At 35.3% G+C, this 14,194-nt stretch overlaps 1 protein-coding gene across 1 annotated transcript in view; it reads right to left on the reverse strand.

Moving 5' to 3' along the window:
- Positions 1-14,194, reverse strand: part of tcf25 (transcription factor 25 (basic helix-loop-helix)) — a 241,747-nt gene that overhangs the window by 48,861 nt on the left and 178,692 nt on the right. Inside the window, exons 15-16 of the mRNA XM_059564786.1 lie at positions 11,735-11,825; positions 9,260-9,339 (exon numbers count right to left, since the gene is read on the reverse strand). Coding sequence (XP_059420769.1) covers positions 9,260-9,339; positions 11,735-11,825 — 171 coding nt within the window. The remainder of the gene's footprint in view (positions 1-9,259; positions 9,340-11,734; positions 11,826-14,194) is intronic.

Consider the following 14,194-nt stretch of genomic DNA (forward strand, 5'->3'; position numbering starts at 1 on the left):
GACAAACAAAAACCCACTAATTCTGACAAACTCCAAGAAGTGATTATAAAAGATTGGGTTGCTATCAGTCAGGATTTGGTCCAGAAGTTGATTGAGAGCATGCCCAGTCGAATTGCAGAGGTCCTGAAAAAGAAGGGCCAACACTGCAAATACTGACTCTTTGCATAAATGTCATGTTATTGTCGATAAAAGCCTTTGAAACGTATGAAGTGCTTGTAATTATATTTCAGTACATCACTGAAACAACTGAAACAAAGATCTAAAAGCAGTTTAGCAGCAAACTTTTTGAAAACTAATATTTATGTAATTCTCAAAACTTTTGGCCACGACTGTATAAGAAAAAAAAAAACTAAACCAGATGGAAAATTAAACTAGAAAATATATTAACAGGTCCTCCGTCCATGACAATGGCTCACTGCTGAGTTGCCAATTTTAATCTGAACAGCTCTTAAAGCTGAGTGGATGGTTAGATGCATGATGGGCTAATATTAAATAAATAAATAAATAAAACATATGCTATTGCCCTACATTAAAAGCAAGTAAAGAAGGCTCCCTTTAAAATCACTTAAGTTTTCAATTACTAAAGCTCTTTTTTACATCGTGTGAATTTTGTTGATTATAATGAGATAACTTGAGTTTAATTGTGAGGACGTTTTATTAATCCATCCATTGTTTAGAGTTTCAAAGATTTAATCGTGCAGGTTTAATTTTATTCGTTTTTTTGTTTTAGGCAAATTAGGCCTAAATAATGGGAACGAAATTATACAGTGCTTCATGTTTAAACATGCAACAATTTCTTAATCAGTTTACAGACAAATGTCCTTTCCCCCAATAAGTTATGTCAAAATAAAGGACAGGTAACATAAAAATGCATGTTGTTTTATTAAAGGAAAAAATATATTTATATTTAAAATATAAATTAAAATATAAGCATAATATATGAAAATATTGACATTTTGCATATTAATCCATGTAGCCTACCCCCCTAAAATAGGCTATCACTTTTAATGCTCTGATGCAAAGTATACCACAATTTCTTTTGAATAATGTAACGCATAATTAATATAATATAAATAATACTGCACACCTTTTAAATGTGTCAAATCTAAAATATGGTTTAAAAACATGTAGCTTAGAAAATATAAGCACAGACTCTTCCTGATCCTGCTTGAATTCGTTCTAAGAAATCCACATAACTTTATAAATACCAAACTTTCATCTATGAATATTATATATTAAATATATTAAATATTTAAACTATAGTGTTTTTCTTTCATTTTCCGTGACTGAAGCAGTCCAATGTAACAAATAAGCGAGGCAAAACTGACATCTATTTGCGAAAATGTGCTTTGATGCGCTTGTTTGATAACTTGTTGTTAATGCGCCACTCAGCGGTCAAAAGCTGCAAATGCACTTTACAAACGCCGCGGCGGCAGTACCCGCAGCAGTAGAAAGGGCCTTTGAATGTCTACTTACTGTAGGGTCCATGATAATTTATTTCTGACAGAAAATAAACATGATAAATATACATTTTGTTTACCAGCATCATATTTTTTCTTTTATCAGTTACGCTCTGCTCTCAAGGCCTATGGAGTTCCCTGGGGATCCCCCATTTATTCCCATCCTATGCGGGATTGGATTGAACCACCTTGCACTCTGGTCGGCCATCTGTTTCTCTAATACATAGTAAACGTAATGATCACTGGGCAAGGCGTCTTTGTAATGAACATGTATGGAATTGTGAATTAACAGATTTTTTAGGGAGAGGGTGTTGTCTAATCTAATCTTCTAAAAACTTGGCTCATTGTTTTATCAATTTCAATGTCATCCATAGAGAATACATAACTCCTTACAAGATGTTTAAAATTAAACTGCACTCGACCTATAGCTGCCATATCTGTAACACTGTATCATCAGGTACTTTTCTCCACGTGTTTTGGGAATGTCCAGTTGTTGTTAACCTATGAACTCATGTGAAATTTGTTTTGTCCTTTTTACTTCAAATTGATTACACGTCTAATCCATGTTTGTCTTCTCAGTGACTATTCTAACTCCTGTATAAGTTAATTAAAGAAGAGGTTTTACAGCTGCAAAGACAATAAGAAAATGATTTACACCGAACATATGTGCAAAACATTTTGGATTCATAGCCTCCTTGGGATAGTGGCCTGTGAATGTACAATGGCACAAATTAACGGGGCTAAACCTGATACCACTTCAGATATTTTGAACTATATAAAGGAATGACTATATTTTCCTCTCTTTTTTAGATTGTAAATTAATGATAATTTGTGTGTTGCTTCCCCTTCCCTGTTTGTTTGTTTGTTTGAATGGATGTTATTCTGTTAATAATAAAAACTAACTACAAACTATCAAATATTTTTGAACGTATAGCACAGTAATAAGGCAGCTAAATATGATAGATAGGACAGAACAAGAAAGGCACAAAGGGAAGAGATATTGATGTGTAGTGTATTACACATAGTGTATTGATGGTTGCTCTGTCAATTCTTCGTCATCAGTTAGGAACCTAGGTGTGTTATTTGATCGCAATCTTTCCTTAGAAAGCCACGTTTCTAGCATTTGTAAAACTGCATTTTTCCATCTCAAAAATATATCTAAATTACGGCCTATGCTCTCAATGTCAAATGCAAAAATGTTAATCCATGCTTTTATGACCTCAAGGTTAGATTATTGTAATGCTTTATTGGGTGGTTGTTCTGCACGCTTAGTAAACAAACTACAGCTAGTCCAAAATGCAGCAGCAAGAGTTCTTACTAGAACCAGGAAGTATGACCATATTAGCCTGGTCCTGTCAACACTGCACTGGCTCCCTATCAAGCATCGTATAGATTTTAAAATATTGCTTATTACCTATAAAGCCCTGAATGGTTTAGCACCTCAGTATTTGAATGAGCTCCTTTTACATTATAATCCTCTACGTCCGCTACGTTCTCAAAACTCAGGCAATTTGATAATACCTAGAATATCAAAATCAACTGCGGGCGGCAGATCCTTTTCCTATTTGGCGCCTAAACTCTGGAATAACCTACCTAACATTGTTCGGGAGGCAGACACACTCTTGCAGTTTAAATCTAGATTAAAGACCCATCTCTTTAACCTGGCATACACATAACATACTAATATGCTTTTATTGTCCAAATCCGTTAAAGGATTTTTAGGCTGCATTAATTAGGTAAACCGGAACCGGAAACACTTCCCATAACACCCTATGTACTTGCTACATCATTAGAAGAATGGCATCTACGCTAATATTTGTCTGTTTCTCTTTTGTTCCGAGGTCACCGTGGCCACCAGATCCAGTCTGTGTCCAGATCAGAGGGTCACTGCAGTCACCCGGATCCAGTATGTATCCAGACCAGATGCTGGATCAGCACCTAGAAAGGACCTCTACATCCCTGAAAGACAGCGGAGACCAGGACAACTAGAGCCCCAGATACAGATCCCCTGTAAAGACCTTGTCTCAAAGGAGCACCAGGACAAGACCACAGGAAACAGATGATTCTTCTGCACAATCTGACTTTGCTGCAGCCTGGAATTGAACTACTGGTTTCGTCTGGTCAGAGGAGAACTGGCCCCCCAACTGAGCCTGGTTTCTCCCAAGGTTTTTTTTCTCCATTCTGTCACCGATGGAGTTTCGGTTCCTTGCCGCTGTCGCCTCTGGCTTGCTTAGTTGGGGACACTTCATCTACAGCGATATCGTTGACTTGATTGCAAATAAATGCACAGACACTATTTAATTGAACAGAGATGACATAACTGAATTCAATAATGAACTGCCTTTAACTATCATTTTTTCATTATTGACACTGTTTTCCTAATGAATGTTGTTCAGTTGCTTTGACGCAATGTATTTTGTTTAAAGCGCTATATAAATAAAGGTGACTTTGACTTTATTATATCTGTGCAATAGTTTGAGACATTTCTATTAACAGTTTAAAGTTACTGAGCGAGTGAAGAACAATTAATAATGCTCTCTACTCTAGTACTGTGATATAACAGAAACCCGGAAAGTAACATGCTTTGGCAATAGCACTAAACTCCAGCAACATAAAGTCCTTTTATGCGAAACCATTGATCTTTATCTTCAGATCAAGTATAATAACAGGATCACTGAATCATCTTGGACATACTTTCATTGTCGTGACTGTTGTAACCAAATGCAACACGCAGTTTGAATGCTAAATGGATGAACAGACAGCTGTAGCGGAGAGAGGAATTAAGGTAACTTGAATTTATTGAAAAAAATTCATCTGTACCTCACATTAAACTATGGAATGGCTTCAGAAGACTTGGAATATAGAGCACAGAAATTTTATGGTGTTTTGTGTTTTTGTTTCATTCTTGGGGCTTTACAATAACAAAATAGTATACGCCAAATATCGGATTTGGCTCGTTCTCATCTCACTGATACCCAATCCGGCAGAAAATGGCAGTATCGGGGCCAATGCCGATACTCAGTATCTGATCGGTACATTTTTTTTTTTTATCTAAACTTTATTTAACCAGATGATCTCATTGAGATTTAAAACCTCTTTTTCAAGAGAGACCTGGCCAAAATGGCAGCATTTTAACAGCACATAATTACAAATATGATCACCAAACATATACACAACAAAAAGAGACATTTAAACAATAAACAGATACATAAACAAACAACATCAACATCAGACTACTTAAAAGTACAATTTATACTAACCATAGGTTTAAAACAATTTGATTATTTTAAAAACAGTGACAACAATTGATGGCATCTATTTCCAAGACTTTCATGCATTGCTTAAATTCACCAATAGAAATCAGAGTTCGCAATTGCAATTCAGACTGTAATGTGTTCCAAGTGGACGGGGCTGCATAACTAAAAGCCTTCTTACCAAGCTCTGTACGAACTGTAGGTACAGATAACAAGTACATATTACCAGAGCGTAAATTATAAGAACTAACATTACGTGACACATAGGAGCAAAGATAAGATGGAAGCATATCCAGCATAGACTTATAAATAAAAATAAGCCAATGTATATGCCTCCTCACTGACAATGAGGGCCAGTTTGTCATTTTGTACAAAGTACAATGATGTACTGATGCCTTACATCCAGTCACAAATCTTAATGCATTATGGTAGACAGTATCCAACAAAGACAAACATTTATCAGGCGCATTTCTATAGAGCAAATCACCATAATCATGCAGGGAGGAAAGTGGCAGCAACTAATCTTCTTCTAGTTTTCCAAGAAAAACAGGCTGTTTCTAAAATCAAATCCTATTCTTAATTTGAGCTTTTGAACCAGTTTATCAATGTGCAACTTAAAAGAAAGCTGATTATCAATTAATATACCCAGATATTTATACAATTTGACTTGTTCGATCTGCTCACGATGTATAGTAAAAATACTTTGTAAACTGTCCAAAGACTTCGAAATTTTAAGTAAAGCATAATCTTAGTTTTCTCAACATTCAAAACTAGTTTAAGCTGATGCAGTTGTAACTGGACAAGGTTAAAAGCAGACTGTAAATAAGAAAAAGCTTGGTGTAAAGTCGCAGCCTCACAATAAATAACGGTTTCGTCAGCATAAAAATGGAAATGAGCCTGAGAAATGCCATCACCCAAGTTATTAATATAAATAGTAAATAAAATTGGACCCAAGACTGATCCTTGCGGTACTCCACAAGATACACTCAGAGTTTCTGATTTGGAATTTTCAAAATATACACACTGAGTTCTATCTGCCAAGTAGTTAGTAAACCGATCAACAGTATGGTCAGAAAAAACAATATTTCGTAGCTTTTCCAGCAAAATGCAATGGTCCACTGTATCAAATGCTTTGGCTAAATCTATAAAAAGAGCTACACAAGTGTTCTTGCTGTCCATTGCCTCACTAATGTCATTAATGACCTTCATTGCAGCAGTAGTACTATGCTGCCTTCGAAATCCAGACTGTACATCAGACAAAATATGATTGGAAACCAAATAGTCTTTTAACTGATCAACAACCAATGTTTCTAACACTTTAGCTAAAATCTGTAATTTGGAAATTGGTCTATAATTATCCAAACACGCGTAATCTCCTCCCTTTAAAAGAGGGAGTACATATGACGATTTCCAAATTCTTGGTATCTCATTGTTAACTAGGGTTTGATTAAAAATAATTGCAATTGGTTCAGCAATAAAATCAGCAGCTCTTTGCAAAAAATAAGGCTCTAAAGTATCAGGACCAGGAGATTTACTAGGGTCCAAAGCAATAAGAGCTGTTTTCACATCAGCGACGGAGAAAGGCTTTAGACAAAAGGGCTCTTTACTTGCCACCAATTTCTGGGGCGGAACTGACGAATTAAAACAGTTTGTTAATGTTGATTTGTTTGCAAGGAGTTGACGTTCAAACAAGGAACCTGCTTCCACAAAGTGCTTATTAAAGCACTCTAAAATTGCAGACTTTTCTGATATGACTGTTTTATCCTTAAAAATACATGGAGGTAATTCATTATGACAATTTGAGGTACATTGTCAATGAGTACAATTTTGTCCCAGTCAAAACAAGACAAATCATGCCAAAATGCTTGCTCACAAAAGTGCCTCAAATTTAAAAAAAAAATTATTCTAGGTTTAGTCTTAGGTAGTTTTGTATTTCTTACTGCTGCAATGACAAAGTGATCACTCAAATCGTTTGCAAACACACCTACATCTGAAAATTTGTGAGGTGTGTTTGTCAAAAACAAATCAATAAGAGTGGATTTGTTAGGATTTCTTTTATTAAATCTAGTGGGACTATTTATTATCTGTGTAAGATTTAAACCATTACAGTGATTTTTAAAATCATCAGACAGAGAGGATAACCAGTCCCAATTTAAATCTCCCACTAAAACAGTGTCACTGTAATCAAGTTCATTTAAAAATTCCATTAAATTTGGCAAAGCATCAACAACCGCAGAAGGGGGTCTGTAACATCCAATAACATTAATATACTGACCTTTGGCTGTTTCAAGATTTAATTCTAAGATCTCAAATTGTTTAACAATAGATTTAGAAAATAAGATCCTGGTGTTAAATTTAGTCTTAACATAAATTGCAACCCCGCCCCCCTTATTTAAACGATCACAATGGAAAACTCTATAGCCATTAATCATAATGTCCTTATCTAAAATAGATTTTTTTAGCCAGGTTTCGGAAATTACTACAACATCTGCATTTGAGTAGCCCATATCCTGACCAAATCCATTTTTTGGCATCAAACTACAAGCATTTAAGTGAATAAAACCCAGACTCGACCTGGATTTAAAATCTTCAGGAGTACTAAGGATATTAATATTAGGGCCAGGATTAGGATGTACATTTCCCGAGATCAACAATAAAATAAAAACAAGGCACTGCCTTTTTCGAGGCATATATCGAGAATCATTATAAGCATTAGTAAAAATGTGATTTAGGACAAAGCAGTTCTTATAATCCAACAGAACAGAGCCAGTAGTCACAAGGAATAAGTGGTGTAATTTCTCAGAAAAACCGATATCAGAGGAGGTTCCTCCAGATGAGATGTAAAAATCTGTCCATACCTTTTGAGAGCAAACCACCAGTGTCTTTTTATTCCCTGTGTAGTCCACCGCGATCAGCATAAAAAAGGCTACTGTTAAAAACGCCATTCAGGAGCGATACGCCTCTTCGTGTCCCCCAAAAAAGTCTGCGATGTTGCAATCAATTCCACGAATGGGAGAACAACAACAAGCAATGCAATGTATAGCCCAACAAGGCAGTGCAAGATTGTTCCACGCGGATCCGTAGAGGACCACACAGAGCCAAAACCCCACTCCCGTCACCAGCAAGAAAATTCCACAGCTCCGTTCAAAGGAAGCATTCCACCTGTCGATGCCCCACAACTGCCCAGATGAGTCCACCGATCCAGGCCCAAGCAAAGTAGGAGTAGGCTTCCCAAACGAACTCTACCACAGAAAGCAATCAGAAAAGTACCATGCAATCCTTCTGCAATCTGTACGGATATTTCAAAATTCATAACAAAACAAAAAAACTAAAACTTAACTCAAACATTCAATAATGACTAAACAAACACTCGTGCTGTCGTGGATGCTGCCATCTTGGATCGTGCCATGCGCGATGACACCCAAATACATCCCTAATCACATCACCAATCCAAGCATGGATATGCCAATTACCGACATAAGCTATAGCAGTGGTGTTATGTGTGGGACAAAAACAGCACAATCCCTGAAAAGCTGTCAGATATCTGAACATTGTTGCAATCCAAGTGCACCCATTCATAGCAACTGTGTTTCTTTCCAGTGATGGCTGTTACCAACAGGATAATACACCATGCTACACTGCCAGATTTGTCAAGGTTCGAGAAACATGATGGTGAATTTCTGTTAATACCTTGGCCTCCAAATTCACCTGACATGAACCCAAATAAAAAGCAGATTCGTGCTACGGCGAGAGTGATTTCACCAAGTACAACATGTTCCTGGATCAACATCCTTGTTGTTTGGTTTAAGTCTATATTTTTGGACAATGTTGATCCAGGATCATCAGAAGATGTGGATCCAGGAACATGTCTTACTTGGCAAAATCACGGCGACCTTCGTGCTACATCGCCACCCCCGCATAAGTACGGGACCTGCTGCTGATATTATGGTACCAGATACCTCAAAATACCCCTTTTTGAATCAGCGACTGGCCAGTGCTTTGTGGGCTAAAGGAGGTCCTACAGGTTATTAAATAGGTGATCACAGTGTAATGACTCATCAGTGTACATCAATTAAACTGAAATACTGTCAGATGATTTTCATGTCTCTTTCTTTAATGTAATACTAAAACTAACAAAATTAATGTAAGAAACAAACAGAAACCTTTAAAACAAAAAAGAAAAAAAAGGTGATATGTTCACTTTTTCATAAAAACTTGGTACACTTTAAATGGGTTCTATCAGCGTTTGACATGACATATTGTGACATTCACATCCAGTGTATAATGTCTAACTATTCGTTGATGTCTTGCTTTGGAGACAGTAATATGCAAATTGTGTTCCTGTGCCATGTCACAAATATCCAAACTGACAATTTTTGAACCTTGAATAAATAAATGCTTTGTTTATAATGAGAATGACATTTTAAGATATGAATTCTGTAGAGCATTTTAATTATATAAAGATGTCTAATATGACCCCTTTAAAACACCTTCATAAGCCCTGTGTCATATAAGGCAGAGAACTTGAGTGCATCTAAGAAATACCTTTCTGGTCTGATGTAAGAGACAATGGAGTCCAGAGGAGGGAGAGGGTCAAAACCCATTCCTGGCTGTGTGGTCACTTCCTGTAAGGGACCAAAAGAACCTTTTTAGTATTAAATAATGAAACAGATAAACTATATATGAACAAAACTACATATCAAATTTAATACTTTGTCTAACAGAGAATTATTCCTTATAAACCAACATAATACAAAATCAACACAGGTTTACATGTCAGCCAAATGTCCTCACTTATATAGTGAAATATCAATCAACTAGTGAGGGCTTTTTTTGTGTCCTTAATGGTTAAAAAGGATTATAAACTGACATTAACACCTGCCAAATGCAAGTGGATTTCATAAGTGGGTTGTAACAGTCATTCCAACTAGCCACTTTGACAGGTTAGAGTTCCTGCAGGTCCTTACAAAGTCTAACATTTAGTTGTATCAAATTTATGACCATAATTTCTCAAATCTCAAATTTGGGAACGGAAAGACAGTAAGACTCACACTATGGCTAAATGTGAGGGTTAAACTTCAAAATACTATGATTTCATTAAATAAATATAAGCTGCACAATTCAAAGTAAAAGCAAGGCGGGGCTGATGTGAACCGACTGTCTACAGAAAAGGTTCAATGGCATTTTCATTTAATCTTACCAGTAATGCCTGATGAAGTTTATGAGCACATTGCAGTTTTGTGTATAGCCGTGGGAACATAAACATACTGGGGAAACATAACTACTGGGGTAACTATATTTCTGTTCCAAAAGTGCACCCAGAGATGTACACATGTCTTTAACTTGAAGTCTGTGTCAATTCTTTTTTGCTGTAGTCTGAGTCCCGTTTCAAGTCAAGATTTCATAACTTGCTTGTTTTAATGGCTTGCTAAAAAATGTTTAATTCGGAATCCTCATGTATTGAAGTCTGCCTATTTACAATGCTGTTTTATAGGCTATAGACAAAATATATATTCTATCATCTTTGTTATAAAAAAAAAAGAAAAAAAAGAGAGGTGTTATAGGAAAACGCCACCGTTTTTCCATATTTCACTATGTTCTTAGACAACTTAGACAAGTTGATTCGTACCTCTCCCGTCTCAGTGCGTGCACTTAATCGCTGCAGCGTGTGGCGCCACTATGTTAGCGTTTAATTTAAATTAAAATATAAAACTTAACTACCCCAGTAGTTATATATATATATAGTTAAATGTCAAGCCCTGGTTATGTTTATGGTTAGAGGGTTAAAAAAATACTATATACCAACTGTGTACCAACAGCCTAGTAGGTTTACTTATTTAAATACTAGTTAACTACAAATTAAGTTAATTAATGGTATAATTAAATAATGCATTAAATATTTTGACCCTTTTTTAGATTTAATTTAAAAACCACATTTTATCAAACATTGCCAAAAAAAAAGGACATCAAAAGAGTGTTTAAGTTACCTTTTACCGTAGAAGCTGCTAAAACCAACACAGACTTGTTGCTGCCATCGTTGATTTTTTTTTTACTCAATTTATTCTTCATCATTTGAAGCACAGCACTGTTTTGACATTGGTTTGTCAGACAAACCAATTTGGCGGATTCACTCGCGTAATTTTTTACACTCGCGTTTGTCATTCCTGAAACCGTATACGTGAACATAGACCATTTAAAAAATGGATGACATATCTTCACTTCCTTCCACTATAGAAAAGCCAAAACATTCTCAGTATTTGGAACCAAAGTATGCAGAGCAGGGATTGTGAGGTGGAGCCACGATATCTAAGTTCCACCCAAACTCACACAGACCCAATCGCAAGATCACAATCATGACACAACACCCCATTTTTATAGCAAACTAATTAAAAGCAAACTTGTTAGAAAAACAAACACATACATACATCAGCATGCTAAGATCTACCTTAGATGACAGAAAATGTCTTCTGAATTTTTTTCTTTGAAGTGTAATTTGATGGGTTTTTTTGTCTCAGAACCCGTTACATTACATAGAGAAAGCAGGTTTATGACCTACTGTATTACTGCATCCAGTCACTTGGGGGCAATCAAGATGCTTTGGCTTCACTTTTCAGGACTCATGTGGCACGCTTGTCTTAAACAAAACTTTTCTTCAAACTGTGAATGTAGTATGTAGAGAAACCTTAAACCTTAAAGTATTAAATGACATCTCTTTCAGTTGACTCTGCCGATTCTGTGGTTCTCATACTTCTCGAACTATCAGCAGCGTTTGACACTATTAATCACTCTATTCTAGGAATTTTTCTAAAGTAGGCTCCAACAATCCCTGAAAAATCAAAGCTCAAACCAAAGAAAACAAGCAAATTAGAAAATACTTTTGGTCTCATGTTTTGAAGGTTTACAGAGGATGCCCTCCAAATCAACACTGGCTCAATTATATGCAGTGTAAAAAAGTATGTTCTGATTACAGCATTCTTACTGCCTCAAGGTGTAGTTTAGAAAATTAGGGGTGTCTCTTACTAAGGGAAGGGTATCTGTTGCCTCCTTGATCTCAGACATCAGCACATGTCTATGGATGTTCCTGGGAGCACTCTGGTATCGCTGCTTCCTCCTGTCCAATACAGACCCAGAAAAAAAAAACATCAATATTCTCACCTTCTTAAACAGGAAAAAGAAATGTACCCAGAACAAATAAATTCAATACAAATGGTTTTTAAGCTAAAACCTTACCTTTTTACTTTGGTTTTTAACAAGCAAATTATTTTTCTGAAGCATTTGTTTTGTATATATCAAGTTCACTTTATTATTAGTTGCTTATAATCTCATTATTACATATTTACTAATTGTATCTCATTATCATTATAAAGAGGGTTTAATCTTTAAATAATGGCATATTATGGCATTTAGTTTTCATGTGAAGTACTTGGTGCTTATTGTAAAGCAATTTGAGCTCTTCGTATGGAAGGTGGTATGCAAATAAAGTATTTATTATTATTACACTAAGTAAAATGCCATGTCATTGGAGTCAAGGAAAGAGAGAGACATTTATAACCTTATTCTTGTGGTTAACATGACTTTTCACTCTCTGGATGAAAATGGAATTATCAGCACCGTACAAATTCACTCTGATATGGAGAAAGTAAATAAATGTTCAATTATGCTTTTTACTCTTTTGCACAATGTTGCTATGAAAGCATGAAAAAAAAGCACAGTACTTACAAAGCAATAACTCCAAAGGGAATTATTCTCTATATCAGTATACACTGTTTATGTACTTCCTCAAATGTCTCAATTGTAGTCCTGAGTTCCCTTTCAATATCAGTCTCTCAACATTGCGGCAGATAGTGGCAAAATAGGGAAACAACCTTTCTCCTAGAAATAATTTAATCAGATAATTAACAATTTTTTTTGTCATAATAAAATAGACCTAAGAAAACAATAGCATTTAAAATGTCTTCAAATACATATATAATAACAATTAAGTAAGGGATAATCAATGGCTTGCGGTGCATTAAAGGATTTTAAATGCAGACGCGGAGGTAAAGAACCACCTGACCTGCTTATTCCTTGGTCATTTTCCAAGTTATAGACAAGTTAAAAGTAGTATTGCTCCATGTGGTGCAATATTTGACCAAATAGGTAAAAATCACAGTTATTATCATCAGTTACTGCAGACACAGATGAAATAGTGAAATAATCAAATGTATTTGAATTAATTATAGATTGTTTGTTCGAGAAAAAGATGACAGTTGTGTGTGTGAATTACCTGTGTCTGTACATCTCTCTCCAACAAACAATGAAGTTGTGAGTTTAGTTAATTAGATTTTCCCTTCTCATTGCTGAGGAATATAATGCAGTGATCCAGTAGCCTAAGCCAAGCCATTTTATTAATAAAAGTTGTGGGGGTGCCTGTGTTTGTGTAGGTTTATGAATTGTTTACCATACAAATCTGATGAAATGGCACTTGTTGCGTTTCCAGGTATAATAATTATTATAATAAACCCAAACTCACAGCAATATGCAGAGGTCAAGTATGAAATGCTCAAACATGTAAATGAAAACAGTTCTTTTGGAGCAGCATTTTCTGTGAACGGAGCCGCTCTGAGATGCACGTATGTAGTCTACACGCATGTAAATAATTAAAGCACATATATTAAACCAGCATTGCATATTTTTAATTGAATCATAGCGTATGTGAATTCACAAAGTTTAATATAACACTCAGCCTTTGAAGATGGTCTAATAAAGATTTTCATGGATTCTATTCTGTGAAATGTGCCACTTCCAGTATTTTGCCTATTACTTTGAACGTACCTCAGTTAGGTCCAGTTTCAGTACAGCACAGGGAATTTTAACAAGTCTAACTTGGCTATACTAACTTGTCTAACTATAGTGAGCCCTTTTACATTAGGCCTACTATAAGGTTACAGTTAACAAGAGAGCCCAAACTTAAATTTAAATACAATTTATTTTCAAATCTACCAAGCAGCACTCAACTTAAAAATATACGCAAACATGTAAATTGCACATAATGCAGTTTTCAAATTAACTTCTAAATTAAAAAAAAAAAATATTTGTTGAAATGTATTCTTTTACACAGTGCTTCTAATAACTCTTTTCAAAACAGATTTATTTAAACATTAAATAATTAAGACATCACTAACAGGTAAAGTAAAAAATAATGAGTATATAGTCTAATATTTCATGAAATAGACTTTATTTATAGCATACTAACGAGCTGTGGACACTGATGACTTGCCTGAGGTAAATTAAATGCTATGTGAAATTTTGTTTGCAAGCCGCTTTACACAGTTGAAACAATGATTGACTGATTACGTGAGGCACGTTCGTTCGTTCATGTTTATTTTGTGTTAAAACTAGTAAAAAGGAAGGGCTGATCGAACTGCCGTTTGAACTGAGGGATTTATACAGTGGTCTCAAAGAGTGCTAAAACTGAATTTGTTTGAATTTCATAGAATT

The sequence above is a fragment of the Carassius carassius genome, chromosome 13 (assembly GCF_963082965.1).
Source record: "Carassius carassius chromosome 13, fCarCar2.1, whole genome shotgun sequence".
NCBI lineage: Eukaryota > Metazoa > Chordata > Actinopteri > Cypriniformes > Cyprinidae > Carassius > Carassius carassius.